The sequence below is a fragment of the Pectinophora gossypiella genome, chromosome 1 (assembly GCF_024362695.1).
Source record: "Pectinophora gossypiella chromosome 1, ilPecGoss1.1, whole genome shotgun sequence".
In the NCBI taxonomy this organism is placed as follows: Eukaryota; Metazoa; Arthropoda; class Insecta; order Lepidoptera; family Gelechiidae; genus Pectinophora; species Pectinophora gossypiella.
In genome coordinates this window covers 17253168-17276343 of record NC_065404.1, presented here as the reverse complement: position 1 = coordinate 17276343, position 23176 = coordinate 17253168, and the positions used below count along the sequence as shown (strand labels likewise).

At 39.7% G+C, this 23176-nt stretch overlaps 1 protein-coding gene across 1 annotated transcript; it reads right to left on the bottom strand.

The window, feature by feature from the left end:
• Nucleotides 1-3808: 3808 nt before the first annotated feature.
• Nucleotides 3809-23071, bottom strand: LOC126370831 (sodium/potassium-transporting ATPase subunit beta-1-like). Its single transcript, XM_050015857.1, has 7 exons — nucleotides 22805-23071; nucleotides 13043-13171; nucleotides 11767-11886; nucleotides 7890-7978; nucleotides 7069-7173; nucleotides 6196-6349; nucleotides 3809-5661 (listed from the first exon to the last, which is right to left on the bottom strand). Exons 1-7 carry the CDS (start codon nucleotides 22947-22949, stop codon nucleotides 5516-5518), a joined length of 888 nt encoding a protein of 295 aa, XP_049871814.1. The 5' UTR covers nucleotides 22950-23071; the 3' UTR covers nucleotides 3809-5515.
• Nucleotides 23072-23176: the final 105 nt, after the last annotated feature.

Sequence of the window (23176 nt, the reverse complement as noted above, 5' to 3'; positions counted from 1 at the left end):
GGCTCTCACCCCACGGCCAGCTCGTAAAGCATAACCTAGGTGATTATAGACAACCTGTTGACCGTGACATCGTCCGCGTGGGATATTAACCCTACGGGGGTAGGTAGGCACCAAAAATACTATTAAGTAGTGCTTGCCATAATATTGCCTACATTATCGCAATCGGACGATACGTAACAAACCTACATAAACTTAAAATCCGTGATAGTCTTGTTTGATTAATGCGTGACCTTTATCTTAGTGTCACAGGTTGGATTCCCGGATCGAGCTCTATACTACTGAATTCGACTTTATTGAGTTTGAATTCATGTTTGAATTATAGGTAATCGACATCACGTGGTTTCCAGGATTTGTGCCCGGTTAATGGTACCTAATAGGCTCGCTCCTGTTACATGCGACTCAAACATAGCTGATAAGGAGTTGGTCTATACATACAGGGTGTTAGTGACATCGTAACGAAAACTTTGAGGGATGATTCAGGCCATGATTCTGAGTTGATACCAAGTGGAATTTTCCGTCGCAAAAGTATGGAACGGAAAATAATTTAAATAAGCTCTAAAATTTTCATGACTTCTCCGACAGGAAATTCCACTTGATATCGACTCAGAATCATGGTCTGAATCATCCCCTAGTATTCGTTACAGTGTCACTAACACCCATACCTACTTCTATGGCTACTGTATGTACTTGTATGGGGTGTAAGTGACATCGTAACGAATACTGAGAGGGATGATTCAGCTGATTATTCTGAGTTAATATCAAGTGGAATTTTCCATCGCAAAAGTATAGAATTGAAAATAATTTAAAAAAACTAAAAAAGTAACATGAATTTTGCGACGGAAAATTCCGCTTGATATTAACTCAGAATCATGGTCTGAATCATCCCTCTCAGTATTCGTTACGATGTCACTAACACCACTATTCAACTCTGCCTAGCCCGTCGGGGATTAAAAAAAAATAAAATAAAAATGTTTATTACTCTCACCACAAAAATGTACAACTTCGTGCTGTCTTGACTTTGAACATAAAATTTTGTGGGAGCTGGTTCTTGTTAAAGGCTTTACGCCTGTGCTACAAGTAACCAGGCCCCGTGCCTTGGATATAAATGATGACTCTAAGGTTACAAAAAGAAACATATACTAAGGTGAAAATTAAGAAAAAAAAAGAAAATAAGTGAAAATAAAGTAAAAACGGTTGAATCAGTTTTAGTTAAACTAGACTTAAGATTCAGGAGTGATGCAATGTTTTTTTTTGTTTTTTTAAGGTTTAGTGCCTGGTAATTGGCAATAGGCTCGCCCCCTATTCGTAGTAGTAGGTGTTATACACTTCTGCCTATATGCTCTTCTAGAATACAGGCGTGTGTCATAAACCATAATTATAAACTGCCTATATACGTCCCACTTCTGGGCACATACCTCCCCTCAATCAACCGGAGGGGGTATGAAGCATACTCCACCACGCTTCTCCACAGCGGGTTGATGGAGGTGTTATTACGACTAATAGCCAGGACCAACGACTTAACGTGCCCTCCGAAGCACGGAATCATCTTACTTTTTCGGACAATCAGGTGATTCAAGCCAGCAAAGTTCTTACCAAACAAAGGACTCACGAGAATGATTTCAACAATCGGGAATCGAATCTAGACCACCAGATCGTGAGCCTAACGCTCTAACCACTAGACCATGGAGGCTGTTAGTAAGGCGTGCGTAGGCTATTTTACACATAAACTTGGGAAGGCAATGTTAAAATGGTTTGTACACGTAGAGTAGATATTATTCAATAGGCGGAAGGATGAAGGAAAGCGGTATATAAGGCGAAGGTTATTGGTAGGGCTGGCAGAGAAGACCTAGAAGGATGTAAATTGACCAAATTGGAGATGTCCTTAAGTAAGTACGATCTACTCTGAACCAGCGCGCCTGATGATAGGGAGTGTAATTCTTTGCCGTCTTCTGTATTTCCGAGCGCATATAACCCGCGTGCTTTCAAGGCCAGAGTGAATAGGCACCTTCTGGGCGAGTTCGCTCCATCTTAGGCCTCGTCAATGCCTTCGGGCAAATCTGGGGCCATGAATAAACCCATCAAAGGTAAAAAAAGACAAATGTGGAGAAAACAATAGAAGCGCTCGTTGACCAGTCCATACACTCAATTATTTGTATTTCTCGTGTAAGTATGTTGTTTTTATTATGAGTTTTGTTTGATTGTATGTGTTACTCCGTTTTTTATATTATATATTTGTTTTATATTTGTTACTGTGGTGTCCCTTTATAATAAACGTTTCTTTCTTTCTTTCTTTCTTTCACTCGTATGTCAGCATAGAACCAAATAAAATTTTACAGTCTCTGCTTATTCCGATGGGAAATAGGCGTGAGTTTATGTACCATTCTAAATTGTAAGACAAAAAAGCAGGAAACATTTTAATTCACGCCCGCAATCCTATCGGAATAGCGATGCATGTTGGTTACCAGTTAATTGTTATTTCAATAAAACCCTTATGTAAGTATTCATTACATAATTTATTCATTAGACACGATACCTACTAATGGAAATAAATTAAATGTCTCACTGATTTAAATTACCTATTATTATAGTATTTTATGCAACAGTTGTATAAGAAGGGTCAAAAAATGCGAGTGGCGTGAGTTGCGATGTGAGCCTTGGCGAACATCGCAATAAGAGACGCCACGAGCATTTTTTGACCTAGTTATACAACGTTGCATACAATACTTTTTCTACGACGACGTAATTTTAAACGAAACACAAAAATTTTCCAATTTATTTTCCAACGCGCGGGAAAATGGCGGCAAATGTATACTTTTTTTTTATAGTATATCTATGGCACCAAACAAAGTAAAGGTGCCAGTTTCCAGGTCAAAAAAAAAACAACAACAATGCTTTTTTGGCGACATTATAGTACAGTTACACTTTGTAAACAATGCTTTTATAGGCCATAGAGCGTACACTTTTTCAAAGAGTTTAATTATGTATGTACTTATATTAGACTTTTTGGTTATTTAAATGCCAGATTAAAGTAGAAGAGTAGAAAAAGTTATATAAGAATGAGGGACTTACCAGGCGAAGTTCCTCAAAAACAATATAGATGGCGTTGTACATATTTTTCTTCGTTTTATCTTCTAATTTCATGGATAACAGAAACTTATATGCCTTTTTATATTTGTTTTTGGGTATAAATTATGACCCTTTGTATTACACCCAGGCACAATATATAAAGAGAATAAATATAGCGTAATTCTATGTACCTACATGATGTGATCCAAATATCAAGCAAGTAATGAGAAAATAGGTAATTCTTACGTTAAGGGTGTTGGGACCTTAGCGGCGACAATAGATGTAAGTGATGGCGTAATTCGGTGATCGAAATTATTATTTTTGTCATAGATAAACCTTCTAGACATTCAAGACCTTCAAGTACTGGCAAAAAGGTATGGAGCTCATTTGGCTTAGTTTATCTATGACTTAACGTACGTAAACAGCCTATATACGTCCCACTGCTGGGCACAGGCCTCCCCTCAATCAACCGGAGGGGGTATGGAGCATACTCCACCACGCTGCTCCAATGCGGGTTGGTGGAGGTGTTTTTTACGGCTAATAGCCGGGACCAACGGCTTAACGTGCCCTCCAAAGCACGGAATCATCTTACTTTTTCGGACAATCAGGTGATTCAAGCCTGAAAAGTCCTTACCAAACAAAGGACAGTCTCACAAAGTGATTTCGACAATGTCCCCATCGGGAATCGAACCCGGACCTCCAGATCGTGAGCCTTACGCTCTAACCACTAGACCACGGAGGCTGTTTATCTATGACAAAAATAATAATTTGTAGGTACATTGTACAAACAATAAAAATTATTATAAATCCTTCCTATTTTCTTCAGATTTACTCTATATTGTTATAAATTGTTTTTGGTGAACGTAGCCTGGAAAATCCCTAATTACAACATTATTTCTAAATAAGTACTACTAAACTACGTACCGAGTAAATATACCTAGTATGTTTATAATTAAGTGTACCTACAGTTAGGTAAATAGGTGAAAAATAAACTGGTTTTGTAAACGTGTACGTTTTAAGCTCTGACAATCAATAGTCAAACAAATCTAATCAAATTGATGTAAATAGAGAGCATTAGGTACGTCGACGAGTATAATTATTATAGATATATAAGCAATTTATACAAAACTGTAAATCAATACCTAACATCTAAAGCCCCGTTCCCTGAGGGCCCCGTTCTCTGAGGGCCCCGCCCCAGAGAGTCCCGTGTTGGAAAATAGTAACCAGATACCAAGTCGAAACGTTCTAAATATAAATAAATGATTGTGATTATATTTCCATTTTATCAACTAAAAATACTTTACATAGTAAGTATTAAACAAATCGGGGCTTCCTAGTGCGGGGTCCGCCACTTCCGTCAGTAATCTATATATGATTAAGTTTTTTATTCAATAATCATAGTCTGTTCTATTCTGGCAGTTTTAAGAAAAAACTTTTTATTGGCTTTAACAAAATAAAAAATATTCAGGGCTCTCCGGGACGGGGCTCTCGGGGAAAGGGTGTTTCGGGGAATAACCCAAGTAATAAAGATACCTACTACAAAATAGATTTGTACTAATTACTGGTAACATTAGTTACCTGCTTACGTTCACAACTTTCACATATCTTCTAATATTGTTTTTTTTTTTTTAATATGTAGGATCGTGTTTGACCACAATCTCACCGATGGTAAGCAACAATGTGGTCTGAGGTGGTACACGCTCACCTAGGAACTGCCTCAACCTGCCTTAACTTTTACAACTACCTATTTAGATCATGTAAGAAAATTTACATTAACATAGAAAAATCAATGTGAAAGTATAAACTTCCGATTCAATAAATAAAATAGGTTAAATATTACAAAGAGCGAAGTTATAGTCATAAATGGCGGCAAACCTGGCGAAATTTATTTTTAATAAAAAATATATTAAGTACCTCCAAGTACGAAAAAGAAAATATTTTCTACTCAGATCTATACAAAAAAACGGAAAACTTCACAATTTTATGTTTCGTAAAGGATATTACGAAATAATTAATACTAAACGTAATGATTACATTCTCTTTGTTAAATACGATAGGTATTATAAGTAATACTTTGTCTGTGGTGTTAGGAATAAAAAGTAAATGACATTTTACATTAGATAAAGTTGTTAATTCAATGTTAGTGTTCTAAATTCTTCAACTCCTGTTTTCATTGATGTGTAAATACGTTTACTATCATTTTTTACTACTTAAACAAAAATCAGAAGGGTTTCTAAGTAATATAATCTCTTTTTAAAGAACTTTTCATTAAATCAGGCCATGCAACCAAAAAGTTAAGTTAAGGTTATTACGTTCCGTTTTAAAAATCGAATTCTTAATTTTATCTCCACAATATTTTCGTTCTGATTTTTCAAATAGTTTTCGAACACATTTTTTTCTAAATAAACCTCGTACGATGGAATCGCACGGCACATCATGCATTGCTTGTTTAGTTCGTCTCCGCTGCCTCTTCCGGCATAGTCTGGTCATTAATGTACAGCTGGATGCGGGTGTACCCTGAAGGCTCCTTGATGCTCTTGTTGTAGATTATGTTCTTGGCCCACGTTCTGCACCGGATTATCGTTAGAGTATTCGCTGTAATGAGAAATGAGGAGTTTGAAGGTCGTTGCTCATACCTAGAGCTGAAAGGGTTGCGGCCTCCTTAGTCCCTCATCTGGAGTGGGTGCACTATAAGCCTCTACCTTCCTCTTCGGGGACACAGGTGTGATGCTTTGTTATGTGTTATGTTGTGGTACATTACCATATTTCTAGCATTAATCCCGCCCATTACAAGTTACCTATAACGTTGGTCTAACAGAAAGCTCGACTACTTACCCCAATTGGGATAATGTCGTGAGCTTATTGTTTAAAAGATGTGTTGCTGTTGCAGTTTCTTGTCATTTCTTCTCCTCAGCCATAGCACCTTGCGTAATGACGTAAATTAAAAAAGTTACATTGACCTTCAACAACTTAATCCATGATAATTACGTTGAATAAATGATTCTGATTTCTGATGGTTTTTATCCTTAGAGGATAGATCCACACAGAGCTGGAAAAGCGGGATAGCTTGGGATATGGTCGTAATCTACCTAATCTAAACTAAAATGAAAGAAAACTGAAGTTACATACCCTGAGGCGTCAGCTTGACAGCAACAACAGGACTGACGTATCCCTCCTGGCTGAGGAAGGGGTAGGAAGTACTCGGTAGACCACGTCCCCAGGGGTACTCTATACTCGTGTCGTTACCCTTCTCCTGGAAACATGATACCCAGATCTTCGGCTCCTGGGGAAATGAAAGTGTTTGGTTTCAACTCTTGTTCTGGATTGGAGCGGATCGGAGCATTACTACAAAATGCTGCAAAGGTGTCAACCTTATTGGTAAGTTTACATGACCCTTAAAAACAACCTTAATGAACCTTATTGGTTAGCAGTCGTTACATGAGCCATATCAGGTGCCTTCGGCGGCTCAATAGCAACACCACCTCACAACCTACACGATAGAAGAAGATTGTTAGGTTTAGCCATTAAGGACATTACACCACCAGAGGTGCGCAACGATTGAATTATACATAAGTACTTACTGGCAATTAATATAAAATGGATTCTGATCAGATGACATCCAGAAAGAAACAAAAACAGTGGAAAAAAGACAAAAAACCTCAAAGACTGGCGAGATTTGAAAGGAGCTTGTGTTTAAAGATGGACTACCTGCTAAAATGATGCTGATCTTCTTCTGTCATGAGGACTGTGTAACAAATCAACCCTGGTGTCAGGGTCATTAATGAGCCGCCATAAGCTTCTAACATGGCTCATGTAATGACTACATCTTACTGTGGTAAACCGTGGACGAGACCGATTGCTGATCTGCGGAACTATGGTGAGTGTTCTGATACGTCCTTACCGGGATTCGAACCCAGGACCTCCAGAATGGACCACGGAGGTCGTTGATGCGATAACCATAAGAAGCAAGGCCAATATGGATGTAGATAATTATGATCTTACTTTCTCAAGGTTTTCATCTTTCCCGATGTACTCGACGAGGTCCTCAGGCATGTCGGCCGGCAGGGAGCTCGTGTCCGAATAGTACTCCGGCACCCACCCGTAGATCTGTAAGACAACAAGGTCGAGAGAGCCGTGGTAGCCCAGTTGGTAGAAAGCTTGCTGAGAGGCAATCATTGAAACAATCATTTGAGAAATTATTGTCTGATTTCGACTTTATATTTGGGTCATAAATGATTATCACGTGCTCAGCGGTGAAGGAAAACATCGTGAGGAAACCCACATTCCCGAGAAATGCAATTTTCGAAGGTATGTGACCTAACCTGTATTGGGCTGGTTTTCCCTTCGCGGGTTGGAAGGTCAGACAGTCATTCTGTAAAAAACCGGACCTGTCAAATCTTCAGGTTAGGGAAGCGGATCCTGTGAAAAACGGGTTAATTTTTAAGTTATTCTCTTATGTACCAAAAAGGAAAGGGAAGGATGATTGTCAAAAAGTTAAATTTAAAACGAATGAATAACCCGGGCGAATAAAATATGCATCTCGCTGGTATGCAATCCGTTTGACGTGCTGTCTACATAATTCTGACGGGTTATTAGCCGATGTAAAGTTTTTATACGGTTGTTTTAGATTTCTGCTTAAAATTGACATGTATTCCATAAATTTAATGCCTGTCGATTACATGTCCCTTTCTTTTTCAATGGATGAGAAAATAACAGGTATAACTTAAAATAAAATTAGATGGCATCTGCAGGAATTAGCACCAGTGTAAATATAATTTAAGGAATAAGTATGATTGAAAAGAGGTGACGGTACCTCGGTATACCTTGTTCAACTTGATGTAGAAGCATGGAGTGTCGGGGTACCCGTAGCTGTCGATAGCTGAACACCCGGGCTGGCCTTCCGACTTGTATGCTGGATGAAATAAAAAACGAAATTGTTGATACCTATTTAATTTTGAATTCGTTCTTTGATGTGCTTTTGTTTCTATATGTAGAAGCATATTAATTGGCGTCAATAACCGTTATAAATATAGGTATGTACACTATGTCTGACTTTGAATTTCGAATAATCTATGTACTAATATTCATTGAATTCGGTCCTGTGGTTTATGTATGAAAAGTGAAAAGATAACAAAATTACGAACAGGGTTTATTACTTTTGCATTTATAATATTCCTATGGACCAGGGTTGATGAGGTTGGTAATCCACCTCACGACCCACCCGAGAGAAGATGGACCTCGATAGTTTAGGTACCTCATAAAACTCCGTACTTACTTACATAAAAGTCAAGCTAGCCATGAGACGAATAGGGATGTCCTATTATGAATAGAATAATTACAATTATACGAGTAGGTAGGTACTTTAAAGCGTATGCATCCAAGGTCACCTCTTCATCGGAATGAGATCGCAATCAAATCGAAACTCACATGGTCACCCCAAGGTTCGTCTATTCTCGACTACAATGTGTCTACAATTATTCTAGTATTGATCGGCTCGCTTCACTGATCGACAACATCCATACAACCAGTGGTGTGCCGTTCCCGGGAATTTTCCCAAAATGGGAATTTTCCCGTTGTAAAAAAATAATAATAATAAGGATAATGCTGCTTTTTTGTTTCATATAGTTTGTTGTCGTACTCTGTTCTTATTTATACAAATACAAATATACTTTATTGCACACAACATACAAAACAAATATCAATAAAAACTGAAATATTTATCTGAAGATTAGGTATTATAAAACTCTATAAGTGTATTTATTTTTACACGTACAAGTATTCCCATGCTGCACTATCCCGCTATATTACATAATATTCAATATCTCCTATACTTAACGGTTGCCTGGAAGAGATTGCTACTTAGCAATAAGGCCGCCTATTGTACTCATTCTATTTCTCTTTTGTTTTGTATTTTGTTTTTTCCTGTTTGTGCAATAAAGTATTTGTTATGTTAAAACTCTTTGTACGTAAACACACCCCGGTCATTTCATACAAGTCACCTAGTTTTACACAGACACTACACATTGACGTTATCACATACGCGATATCTGTGTGTGTGACGTCTGACGCCGATACGATTGAAGAATAAAGTAAGACCGAGAGGGTGGGGGTGGGGGTGATTTTAGTGAGGTCTAGCCGCTGGTGGGGAGAGGAAAGTTGTATTACTATTATTTTTATTATACGTAGTATTCTTAAGCCGTTCTATACATAAGTGAGAATATTCCCTAACAGCACATCACTGCATACAACACACAACCAGTGATGGTCCGTTCTCGGGAATATTCAAGGCAGTAAAAGGCGTAAAATCACCGTAAAATGTATGTAAAAAGACTTTCATTACTTAGTCTTTAGGCAAATAATAAATTTTAATAAATAATTTTGTAATTTACTTTACTTAATTTACTTTTACTTTTGTATTTTTTTAATAATAAGTATATTTTCAATAATTTCTGTATCTATCATCATCTGTGTTAATTTGTTTTCTATGTTGTGTGAAATAAAGTATATTTGATTTGATTTGATTTAATTTTCTTTCAATGTACCATTTCTTTATTTTTTATTTTTTTATGTATATTTGTACGCCTGCATGCAGGCCGAACACATCACAACATTGTTATTTAAATTATTTTACCACCTTTTTTGTATTCTATGTGTTCTCGCAAATAAATTGATTGATTTGATTTGAATAGGATGAAAGTAGACGAAAGAACAATTTGTAAAAAAAAGCAGTGTCCTTACTACTAAAGAGTTTTTACAACAGGAACATTCCTACTTTGGCAACATTCCCGAACGACACATCACTACATACACAGTTTACGATGGCCACACCCTAGATTGGTGTTTATTCCTGGAAATTGAGTGTGCTGTGTTGTGTTTTGTATTAATATGCCTTTGTGAGCCCTTTAATCTATATCGAGATGGGCAGAATCTTTTATTTAATTCAGGAAACTATGGGTACTATAATTAAGAGAATTTATCGTTCGTCTTCGACTTAAGAGCCCAGTCTCCGGTTACAGAATTCAAAATTTGAATATATTCACCCCTCTCGGGGAGCACCCCGGGCTGACGTCACTATATCTGAAGTTGCTCTACTTTATTATTCCAAATATTCGATAGAAAGTCGCAAAAGTAAACTTAATGCTCGCGAAATAGGCTCTATACAATTAATTCTTGCCCTTATGGAATAAATTTTGAACAGTATAATTATTTACTATGATAACAATGTAAGCAGATTAATATTTTAGATATCTTTACCTACTTAAGTATAAGTTTAGAATGATTCGTGCTCCGGAAACCACGTTAAGCCGTTGGTCCCGGTCACTACTTACTGATTTCTCAGCTCAGGGGCCTATGGCGGCTCAATAGTAACCCTGACACCAGGGTTGATGAGGTTGATAATCCATCTAAGAGGATGAAAAAGGGATTGAAAAAAGTGCGCGCGATAAGCGAAGTCCACGCGGGCGAAAGGCTAGTGTAATATCTAAGTAAGTATATTAAGTTGTCGATTCGGCAACCAGCAACTTATTTTGACAGGACTAAAAGTAGTTTCATCTCTTTCTTGCACATATTGTAAGTGAAGGACGGTACTACTTATATGCGTCTGAATAGGCATCATTTGCGTTCCCTTTGATCAACGATATTGAAGGTTCGAGTTACACGTATTAATTATAGTTTAGGGCAGGTTAATAATCGTATGGTCACATTAATTCAACCTTTCATTCGCATTGTACCTACTATTACAATAGACCATCTCATGCTCGTAACATGGGGGTGTGCAGAAGACAAGTTGAATCCACTTTGATATAAATTACATACATACACGCCTATTTTCCACCGGGGTAAGGAGAGACTATGTAATTCGCGTTTGCTTCGATCCTGACACACTTGCGATCTTGCACATAAAGTATTTAGATGGATAATGATAATATATTGATAAACCATCAACGGCTTCCGTGGCCCAGTGTTTGAGCGTTGTGGTCACGATCCGGTGGTCCTGGGTTCGATTCCCGGTGGGGACAAATCACAAAAATGACTTTGTGATCCCTAGTTTCTTTAGGACATTACAGGCTGATCACCTGATCTTACTTTCGGACAATCAGGTGATCAGCCTGAAATGTCCTAACCAAACTAGGGTGATTTTTGTGACATGCCCCTACCGGGATTCGAACCCAGGACGCTCAACCACTGGACCACGGAGGCCGTTATATGGTTCCTTTACTAATAGTCGACATCACCCCTCGCTTGTGATTAGACTACGCACGCGCTGCACTGCAATCGCGAATTAAAACACTAAACTACCTCCTTCCAGCTTTTCCAGTGGCGGTTCTAAGGCGGTGCGAGCGGTGCGACCGCACCTGGCGCCGATATAGGGGAGGCGCCAAAATCAACAAGACTGGTCCATCCTGCCCAGCAGCCCCGTATTTAGAGGGGAGCGACTGGGCTGAGGGGCGCCACTTTGAGGTCTCGTACCACCTAAATATTTTGCCAGGGCCACCACTGAGTTTTTCTTTAAATTCTAATTTTGCATCTTTCTTTTAAGAATACCGATTTTGAGTCTTCCTTAGGTCGCGTCAACTGAGGACGAGTAGAAGAAGCTTCGATTTTTGAATTTGCATTTGTGAATTTGAATTTTTGAATTTGAATTACTGAATTTGAATTTTTTAATTTGAGTCAACATCTTCGAATAAGGGTAAGACTTACGTTTAAGGAACTTTTCTAGTTTTTCCGTGTAAGTCTCGTAGTGTGTAGAGTTGGTGCGATCATAGATTACGAACAGTCCGTCTTCTGGCAGCGGTCGATACGCTACTCCGGGGTTGGCTCCTGAGGGAAAATGATTACTTGATACATTACATACAGCCGTGGTAACCCACTGTAAAGTCGCAGGTTCGAATCCAGCCCGAGCCTAAACTTAAGATTTTCGAAATCGTTTTCGGAATTCATGTTTGGATCATAAACGTGCTCAGCGGTGGAGGAAAACATCGTGAGAAATGAGTTTCGGAGGTATGTGACCTAACCTATATTGGGCAAGCTTTCCCTTCGCGGGTTGGAAGGTCAGACAGGCAGTCGCTTCTGTAAGAAGCCGGACCTGTCAAATCTTCAGATTAGGAAAGCAGGCCCTGTGAAACACGGGATAACATACATAAATAACCTATACCAATATACGCTATATGACAATCAACCGAAGGGGGTGTCGAGCATGCTCCACCAAGATGCTACACTCCGGGTTGGTTCCGAGCAGCAGCTTAACGTGCCTTCCGAAGCACGGAATCAACTTACTTTTAGGACAATCAGAAGATCCAAACAATGACCAATGGCCAATTTTGACACTATTGTCAAAAAATATCACTAATTATTTATTTTCCAGGTACGGACGTCAAGATTCACAATAGATTTTTGTGATTATGTCCCCACCGAGATTCGACCCCGGGACCTGCGGATTGCTCAACCACTGGACTGCGGATGGCGTCGAACACAATCCCAGATCATGTAATACTAACGTAGTATCTATAGCCTCCTGTTCAATTAGTGTTACCACAAAAGTACCTTCACAAACAGGACGTTTCTATACATTTATGGTACTTTTATTCTCGTTTTAATTGTCTGCTTCCTGTTGTCGCATTGTTGTAGGATAGGTGCGACGCACCTCTATAAAGTATCTACGAAGGGGTAGGCAGAGATGTATAGTCTATACAGCCACTCAACCTCACATAAACAGCCTATATACGTCCCACTGCAGAGCACAGGCCTCCCCTCAATCAACCGGAGGGGGTATGCAGCATACTCCACCACGCTGCTCCACTGCGGGTTGGTGGTGTTTGGGCTAGTAGCCCGGGACCAGCGGCTTAACGTGCCTTCCGAAACACGGAATCATCTTACTTTTTACTTTATACCCCCTCCGGTTGATTGGGGGGAGGCCTGTGCCCAACAGTGGGACGTATATAGGCTGGTTATGTATGTATGGGTCAGGGTCACTTACCAATAAGTGAACTCTCCAGCGTGTACTTGGGTCTCCCCTTCTCCAGGCTGAGGAACAGCCCGCCCATGCACAGAGCGAACATCAGCACCAGCACCGCGTAGAATACCAGGTAGAATGTCAACACTATCCCTGAAGACAATACGGTTAGTTTTACAATGATGCAAAAAACAGGTGGGGACGTTTTTTTTTTGACGTTACTTATTGTAGATTTGCCGCAGATGGTATTTGGTGCTAATTCCTGCAGACGCCATCCCATTTTATTTTAAGTTATACCTGTCATTTTCATATATGTGGGGTATGAGTGTGTGTAGGTGTTTGAGGTGTAAGAGAGTAAGGTGATGGTAAGATAAAGGAGAAGGAATGAGACGGAATTGAAAGACAGAGAAACAGGATATGCGACGTACAGGTGTACGAGAAGGAGGGAAGATACGAGCGAAGACGGAAGGAACTGAATATAGCGGAAGTGTGAGAGGTAAGGAGTGAAAGGGACGGGAGATTAGAAAAGATGGCGGAAGTGTGTGCGCGTGGTACCTATTACAAATGTTTTGTGAAAAATTACTCGAAAATAATATTGTGTGTGCATTTTGTTGTAAAACTTTAAAAAATAAACAGTGGGAATTGGGCTTGAATGTTTTTCTCCGCTCCCTCCCACATATACCTTGAAAAAGAAAGGGACGGATAATCGACAGTCATAAAATATATGGAATACACGTCAATTTTAAGCAGAAATCTAAAACAACCGTTAAAAATTTTACATCGGCCAATAACCCGGCAGAGTTAAGTAGACAGCACATCAAACGGATTCCATACCAGCGAGATGCCTATTCTATTCGCCCGGGTTATTCATTCGTTTTAAAATTAACTTGTTGACAATCATCCGTCTCTTTCCTTTTCCGCGGATAAGAAAATGACGGGTATAACTTAAAATTAGGAGGTGTCTGTAGGAACCGGGCCATTAACTACTTGGCCAGAAGGTGGGGACGGACTTCTGTCAATTCTGTACTGGGATATGGTTGGAAGGAAATGACAAGGAATGTGTTCTGGGGGGGTTAAAATGGCCACATCGAAGCAATACATCTAAGAAATCAAAAATGCTCTTTGACAGTTGATTGCATTGCGCACATACTTTTATATGCGCAAATGTCAAATTGCAATATTGCTTTTTTAGATGAATTGCTTCGATATGGCCATTTTAACTGCCCTGGTTATTATACCGGGCATGTTGTAAACACAGAAGGAGGGTCCACCAGCGCCGCATTGTTACTGAGCCGCCAAAGGCCCCTGACATGGCTCATGTAACGACTACATACTTACATAAGTAAGTAGTAACCGGGACCAACGGCTTAACGCGCCTTCCGAAGCACGGATCATCTTACTTTCAGACAATCAGGTGATCAGCCTGTAATGTTCTAACCAAACTAGGGATCACAAAGTGATTTTTGTGATATGTCCCCACCGGGATTCGAACCCGGGTCGTCCGGATCGTGAGCCCAACGCTCAACCACTGGATCACGGAGGTCGATTTGTAAGTAATAGTCGGTGGTTGTAGAACTATTTGTATGGTACCTAGCTTACGTGTTACATCTGATATCCGTCATCCGATATCTCTAAGTATTTACGTATACAGGGTGTTAGTGACATCGTAACGAATACTAAGGGGGATTATTCAGATCATGATTCTGAGTTGATATCAAGTGGAATTTCCTGTCGGAAAATTCATGAAAATTTTACTGTTTTATTAAATTATTTTCAGTTTCATTATTTTGCCACGGAATATTCCACTTGATATCAACCCAGAATCATGGTCTGAATCATCCCTCAAAGTTTCGTTACGGTGTTACTAACACTGTAAGTATACCTATACAAGTATACACCTCTGCCTAGACGTGAAGGAATTTTATTATGTTATGTTATCTCTTGGACTCGGGTTGCATAAGAATTCTTTGTAGTGTGAAAACGTCCTTAAGATTATTTTTAATCTTTCTTTAATAGACCGACGTCAAAGGGCCATTGACCTTCATCTTCATGCAGTATTTTGTTTTTGACGTCACAACGGCGATTTATTTTAAACCTTTTTTAAACTCGATAAAGTTCTACAAACTGTTTACTGAAAGATAAACTTTATTGGTTTCATAATGCAGTGCAATGTCCTATGAAAGATTTCTCGTAGTCGACGGTATGACGAAAGGCGTTCTATATCGGTCTGGTCGGAAATATCGCGGACGCATTGCTACGTCGTTACCTAGTGTTATGACGCTTTGAGATATTATCCCATAGCACCAAGCTATAGCTTGTTTCTCAGACGCGCCGGTTCGAATCTCGGTACCAGCATTGTACCAATGAGTTATTAATTTATCTTAAGTGCAGGGCGGTTAAAACGGCCACATCGAAGCAATTCATCTAAGAAAGCAATGATGCAATTTGACATTTGCGCATATAAAAGTAAGTGCGCAATGCAAACAAATGTCAAATTGCCAACTGTGTTAGTGAAAATTGGGGGGTTAAAATGGCCACATCGAAGCAATTCATCTAAGAAAGCAATATTGCAATTTGACATGTTTGCATTGCGCACTTACTTTTATATGCGCAAATGTCAAATTGCAACATTGCTTTCTTAGATGAATTGCTTCGATGTGGCCATTTTAACCCTCCAGTTTTCACTAACACAGTTGGCTCGAACATATATTGACGACGATACGGCTCACTGCGTTAGTTTAACAGAAAGCTCGGTGAGGTGTTGGTACTTAGATCATCTTTCAATGGATGTACCTCTGACTACCCCAATTGGGATATAGTCGTGAGCTTATGTTATGTTTATCAAGAGAGAGAGGTATCATTTGTCATGCCGATGCCGTTTCATTCCATGGGAGTTCACTGCTGCGCTCGCAATAGCGAGTAGCGAGTGTTTACAATAAAATACCAGATAATATTTGAAATTTGTGAGAAAATAAATGTAAAGCTCATGTGAAGCTTACTTTATGTAAGAAAGCTTATTATAAGATTAATGACTACCTAAATGATAAACATGTCTGGTATTGAATGTGTTCCTCTAGTTATTAAATAACTTGTAATGTATAAATACAATGTAATGTGCAAATGGAATTCTATAGTCTCTGCTTACCCCGGTGGGAAATAGGCGTGAGTTTATGTATGTATGTATGTAATGTATACTCTCATTGGTTTTTAAAAGATGTGTTGCTGTTGCAGTTTTTTGTCATTTCTTCTCCTCAGCCATAACACCTTGCGAAATGACGTAAATTCAAAAATGTTACATTGACCTTCAACAAGTTTTTTCATGATAATTACGTTGAATAAATGATTCTGATTTCTGAGTAAAACAAACATCTGTCAAAACTAAACAAAGCATCACATTCACACCTGTATCCCCGTAAGGGTAGGCAGAGGTCACTTCTCGTCAGCCATGTGGGCAAGCCTATTGCCATTACCCGGGCACAAATCCTGGATACCAGGTGATATATATAAAAAAAAGGAAAATATGAAACAGTAGGACTAGGGCCCTGCGCTGGGAGGTTTTCTGGCCACGTCTTTCCCTCAGCGATACAGATTCCGATGTGGTAGTAGTTTTACAGCTAGTTACATAATATTTTTTGTAATTAATTTTTTTTGACGTTCATAAAGCGCTAACTTTGTAAACCAATTTTGATAAATAAATATTTTTGAATTTTGAATCAATTATCTATGGTCCAAACATGAATCCAAACTCCCGAAGACGAATTCAGTGGTTTATAGCCTAAGCCGGGATTCGAATAGGTGATACTAAGATCTAAGTCACGTGTTATTCGAACACAGCTACCACGGTTTAGGTAGGTAGGTAACGGTTTAGGTAGGCTGATATGAGGCAGCTAAATTACTCAATTGTATACCAATATTTTATATTTTTTTTTAAAGAACATCTAGGGCCCTGTGCCGAGGTTTTTCTTGCAGCTTATTTTCCCCGGCTATACAGGTTGTGAGAAGCTGCAGTAGTTTTAGGCGGATGAGACGTTCGTTATGTAAAATTGATTCAAAGTGTAACTATGTTACCTATTGAATAAAGATATTTTTGAATTTGAATTTGATGAATAACGGATTTGTTATAATAATACAGTACATAGTCCCTGTACTAAGTATGAAAACTATAATTATACTTACTACCGAAGTGACCCGTTTACAATGGCTAGCAGCAGGATGTGCCGGTCCCGTGAATATTCCCAAAATAGGAAAGTTCTTGTTATTTTATTTTTTTTGACGTGACTTATTGTAGATTTGCCGCAGATGGCTTTAACTACTTAGCTGGACAAAACAACAGATGGCATTAGTTCTTGTTATAAAAACTCTTTAATAGTAAGGACACTGGCTGCTTTTCTTTTTTTCAAATTGTTCTTTCTTGTACATCACCACTCGGTAAGCAGAGACTATGGAATTCCTTTTGCTTCCGACCTGACACACTTCTCTTCTTCTTATCGTGTGGGTTTTGAGGTGAATACCGACCTCATCAACCCTGGTGTCAGGGTTATTATTGAGCCGCCGAAGGCCCCTGACATGACTCATGTAACGACTACATACATCAGGTAGTAGTAACCGGGACCAACGGCTTAACGTACCTTCCGAAGCACGGATCATCTTACACGTCTCTTGCTTCCTCCACATTCATCAATCGTTTCATACACGCACGCCGGTTCAGAATCGATCGTACTGAACCTTTTGGATATCTCCAGTTTGGTCAATGTGCGTCCTTCTAGGTCTTCCTCTGCCAGCTCTACCACCAACCTTCGCTTTATATACTATCCTATTATCCCACTATTCTACTGTGGTCTTTTCGCCTAAAAGTTAGGTAATAGAGCTCGTTTAAACATAAGATTTACGCGATTTTGCTGCCGGGAACGTTCTCAAAGTGGGAATATTACCTACACACTGCTTACAGTGCCCCACCGAGGATCAAAACCAGTACCTAATGAATAGAGCCCAACCTGAATGCCATTACAATATGAATTCGCTCCCCTTAATTCCCGTCTTTGTTTGTTCAAGGACAGCCGATACTAAAATGGCAACTGCGACGTATTGTAAGTAGGTTTTTAAAGAAGACATGGGTTTAGTCACGCCCGTATTCCTATAGGGTTGGGCAGAACCACAAGTGGTCAATAAGGTAACATAAACATAAACAGCCTATATACGTACCACTGCTGGGCACAGGCCTCCCCTCAATCAACCGGAGGGGGTATGGAGCATACTCCACCACGCTGCTCCAAAGCGGGTTGGTGGAGGTGTTTTTACGGCTAATAGCAGGGACCAACGGCTTAACGTGCCCTCCGAAGCACGGAATCATCTTACTTTTTCGGCCAATCAGGTTATTCAAGCCTGAGAAGTCCTTACCAAACAAAGGACAGTCTCACAAAGTGATTTCGACAATGTCCCCATCGGGAATCGAACCCGGACCTCCAGATCGTGAGCCTAACGCTCTAGGCACTAGACCACAAAGGCTGTTAATAAGGTAAGATATTATTTTTTATTTCTACCGGACAAATGGAGCTAGGTCGCTGACGACTCTCACCCAGTACGAAAGTTAAGACAACAGGCCTGAGGATGTACAGTAGGCGCGAACATCGGTTCAGGGCGTCGTCTGAGAGGATTTTATTTCAAAGAATCAATCGCCGAGTGGGCCAATAGCGATAAGCGCTGAATGACAGAAATCGTCGACAACGCCGACGGGGTTCTGTCACAAGCGACAGCGTGTAACGACACTGTAAAACCGATATTGCACTTTATTTGAACAGCCATATATCTTAATTTGAGGAAACAAGCTTATACCTCTACTTTCTACAAAACTAAATATATACGTATTTAAAGAAAGAAAGAAAGAAACATTTATTATTTAGGACACCACAGACACGGATTACATATATATACATTATAATGACATCACATCAGAAGTCAACGCACACACGAAATATTTTCTATATAGAAACATGGAAAACGAACACAGAAACTTATACCTACTTATTTACAACACAGTTTGTATGTGAGTCTATTTGTTTATAGGATGTCAGTGGTTATGATGATGATGTGATCCAGCCGCTTTCGGCTACGGCGATTGCTTCAACTCCGACATTCATGTGCTCGCATGTGGCTTGTATAGCCAATCTTATTGGAAAAGATCCTCGCACATAGCAGGCATGTGAGCACACCATTTAAATACTTATGTATAATTGATTGCCACAGGTGGTCGGGCTTTCAATTCACTCATTGGCATCAAGCATCAAGAAGAAAACTCCGACGTTCACGTGCTCGCGTGTGGCTTATAAGCCAATCTTATTGGAAGCGATTGATGAATGTGGAGGAAGCAAGAGAAGTGTGTCAGGATCGAAGCAAATGGAATTCTATAGTCTCTGCTTACCCCGGTGGGAAATAGGCGTGAGTTTATGTATGTATGTAGGTATGTCTTATTGGAAAAGATCCTCGCCTCGCACACACCATTTAAATATGTATAAGTGATCGCCGCAGGTGGTCGGGCTTTCAATTCACGATTTTTTTTAAATTTTTTTCTAGTACCCCCGCCGCACAGGATAGGCAGGGACTTTTTCAGTGACATACATAGCTTTATTATCTATTGATATTTTCTATTCTGCCCGCAATAGGGCCCTACGCTGCGCACACTTTCATTCTGTTCCTCTATTACCATACCAGTTCTCGCATTTATGCCTCTCGCACTTTCATTCATCATCTTTCATTCAATTTCAATTCACCATTGGCTTATGCCTTATGCGTCAAGAAGAATATAGATTACCTATAGGTAATACAAACATAACCTATACCAAGTTTAATATAACGAACGATCAAGTGTGGAATGTAATCAGCACCAATGTAATATCACACTTCGTGATCATGTTACTGCTACAAACGAAGTCTGTACTGAATAACATTAGCTGCTTTAGAGAAATGCTAAAAATAACAACCTCCATCCAGTGATTGAGCGTAGGGCTCACGATCCGGAGGTCCCGGATACGATTCCCGATGGGGACACTGTCGAAAATCACTTTGTGGGATTGTCCTTTGTTTTGCTAGGACATTGCAGGCTGATTCACCTAGTTGTTCGATAAAGAAAGATGATTTCGTGTATCGGAATGCACGTTAAGTGGTTGGTCGGGGCTACCAGCCCAAATGCATCCACCAATCCGCAGTGAAGCAGCATAGTGGAGTATGCTCCATACCCCCTTCGATTGATCACACTTCGTGATCATGTTACTGCTACAAGTGAAGTATGTACTGAATAACATTGACTGCTTTAGAGAAATGCTAAAAATAACCACTCACGGCTCACGATCCGGAGGCCCCGGGTTCGACTCCTGGTGGGGACATATCACAAAAATTACTTTGTGGTCCCTAGTTTGGTTAGGACATGACTGGCTGATCACCAGATTGTCCGAAGTAAGATGATCCGTGCTTCGGAAGGCACGTTAAGCCGTTGGTCGCGGTAACTACTTACTGACCTAAGTAAGTAGTCGTTACATGAGCCATGTCAGGGGCCTTTTGTGGCTCAATAGTAACCCTGACACCAGGGTTGATGAGGTTGGTACTCCACCTCATAACTCACACGATAGAAGAAGAGAGAGAAATGATGTACTAGCAAATAAAAAATATCTAAGTGTTGGTAAACAGAAACAGCCTATATACGTCCCACTGCTGGGCACAGGCCTCCCCTCAATCAACCGGAGGGACTATGGAGCATACTCCACCACGCTACTCCATTGCGGGTTAGTGGAGGCATTTGGACTAGTACCCCGGGACCAACGACTCAACGTGCCTTCCGAAGCACGAAATCATCTTTCTTTATCGGACAACCAGGTGAATCAGCCTGCAATGTCCTAGCAAAACAAAGGACAGTCCCACAAAGTGATTTTCGACAGTGTCCCCATCGGGAATCGAACCCGGACCTCCAGATCGTGAGCCCAATGCTCTGACCACTAGACCACAGAGGCTGTCAAATTATAATATTGCTCTTTTACATGCATAGCTTTAATGTGGCCTATTAAAAAAGAAAGAAATTCTTTACAGCGCCATTATAAGGCCGCCTGTTGTGCTTTTCTGTATATGCTGTCCTTATCTCTGTATTTTGTGTCCATTGTGCTCAATAAAGTATTTTATCTATCTATCTATCTATATTGTTTTTGAGGAACATTATAAAAAAAAAAAAATCGTTTATTACCTCCACAACATAATAGTAATAAGTTACATTTTGACTTATTTAACATATGTTTGTGGAGGCTGGAGCGTAAACTAGGTTACCCTGTACTATAGGCTCCAGGCCTCCACCTCCAGAAAAAATATGGATACTAGGGAGTATGTTTCTGCATAGAATAATTATGTTTAGCAAACTGAGCAATAAACGCACATTGTCAACATTGTCTGGAAAGACCCTCGTTAAAGAACAAAGGTAGGTAGGTATTATTTTTAGTGATAAAGATATCTCTGGAGTCACCTATGATGTAACTAAAAACAGCTCAATTATTATTATCAGCGAAAACTTACTGGGCAAATACTTTGATCACAAACTGAGAAGGTCACACATAAATTATCTAATTGAAACTACACAGTAAGTATAAGATTTTGTTTTAAAGCACTTAAATGGTGGATTTGCCGCAGAGCCATTAGTTATCAAGTTATCATAATTATAAAATTTTGTTTTTGTAGGTGTTATTGGACAACGATCTGGTGAAGGTCGCGGGAAGCCGCTGGATTCGGGCAGCGCAGGACCGATCGCCGTAAAGATCCTCGGGGGAGGCCCAGCAGTGGGCGTCGTACGGCTGATAATGATGATGATGATGATGAGGTGTTATTGGTCTATTACAGAAACGACATGTAACTTAGAGGTCGTAAGTGCTACCAGTTAATTTATTACTTTGCAAGAAACTGATTGGACTTATCGTACCTACCCCGTTTAACATAGCATTGTTAGAGTGACATTTCTCTTGTCTCTTTTGCGCTAGGCGATATAGTATATCTCTGTCCTGCTGTCATTCTTACATGCTACATTAAAAGGCGTATAATTATTCTTTATTCTATTGCATAAGGTATGAGACTCCCAATATTTCGACACTGTTGCAAGTGGCTGACTCAAGTCATCCCGTGATCATGGCACTTGCAACAGTGTCGATATATTGGGAGTCTCATATCCCTGATTTAAACGCGGTAAGAACCCGTTATTATGTATTTTAATTATGATGATAACCGCGTAAACTTAAAACATTATAATCTGTGTATTAAGGCAATATTCAGTATCCCCTCCGGTTGAGGGGAGACGTGTGCCTCGCAGTGGGACGTATATAGGCTGTTTATGTTATGTGTGTAGGTATGGCAATGCTCTGAGCTGGTAATTTATCACTACTTATTTCACTTTTAAAATTTCCTGCTTAGATATTTGAAAAAAAGAAATTACTGTTGTGTGTGGATAAGGTCCGGAAATCATTCTGTAATCTTTCTTGGTTGTGTACGATTGTTTCTTATGTAATAGAGAATATTTGAGCGCGTAAGTACGAAGAATTCGACGGATTTTCGTAGTCTCTGCATACCCCAATGGGAAATAGGCGTGATATTACGTACCTATACGTATGTAGGTATGCAATGGAGAAAATTCAAGCATGTAAGTACGACGATTTTTGATGAGTTTGGAAGGTGCGGAAGTAGTGTGTAGTAACGGGAATTTGCTACCCCAATGGGAAATGAGTGTGATCTGTATGTATGCATTAATGTTAAACTGCAACTTACCCCATCTCTTCGGAGTTCTTCCAAGGAAGCTCTTGTCCTCGGGGTTGTATATTGCCTTCACTAGCCTCTCCCACAGAGGCCCAGACACCGGCGGTGCCCTAGCCCAATCCGTCGTCTCTAGGCCATTCGATTTATTACTGGACATATTTATTTTTAAAAGACAATAAATTTAAAAATATTTTCGTGTTTGAAGGAGAATTTAAATTTTATTTTTAGAACACACGACTGACGCTCCCGGCGTCTATGAGGCGACTGCGGCGTCTACACGCGTGGTGCGCGTACGCACATGTGTACCACGTTGAATAAACGTAAACAGATCATTTTTTGTCAACCTTCTACTTTTTTCTAATCAAAGGGAGTCCTTTTCTCGGG

What these genes read in the sequence shown, in the direction of transcription:
- LOC126370831 (XM_050015857.1), bottom strand. Translation starts at nt 22,949, where the DNA reads ATGTCCAGTAATAAATCGAATGGCCTAGAGACGACGGATTGGGCTAGG. An exon ending in AAGAACTCCGAAGAGATGGG is followed by an intron (nt 13,172 to 22,804) that starts GTAAGTTGCAGT and finishes TATTGTCTTCAG; the next exon opens with GGATAGTGTTGACATTCTAC. An exon ending in AAGATGAAAACCTTGAGAAA is followed by an intron (nt 6,350 to 7,068) that starts GTAAGATCATAA and finishes TCATTTCCCCAG; the next exon opens with GAGCCGAAGATCTGGGTATC.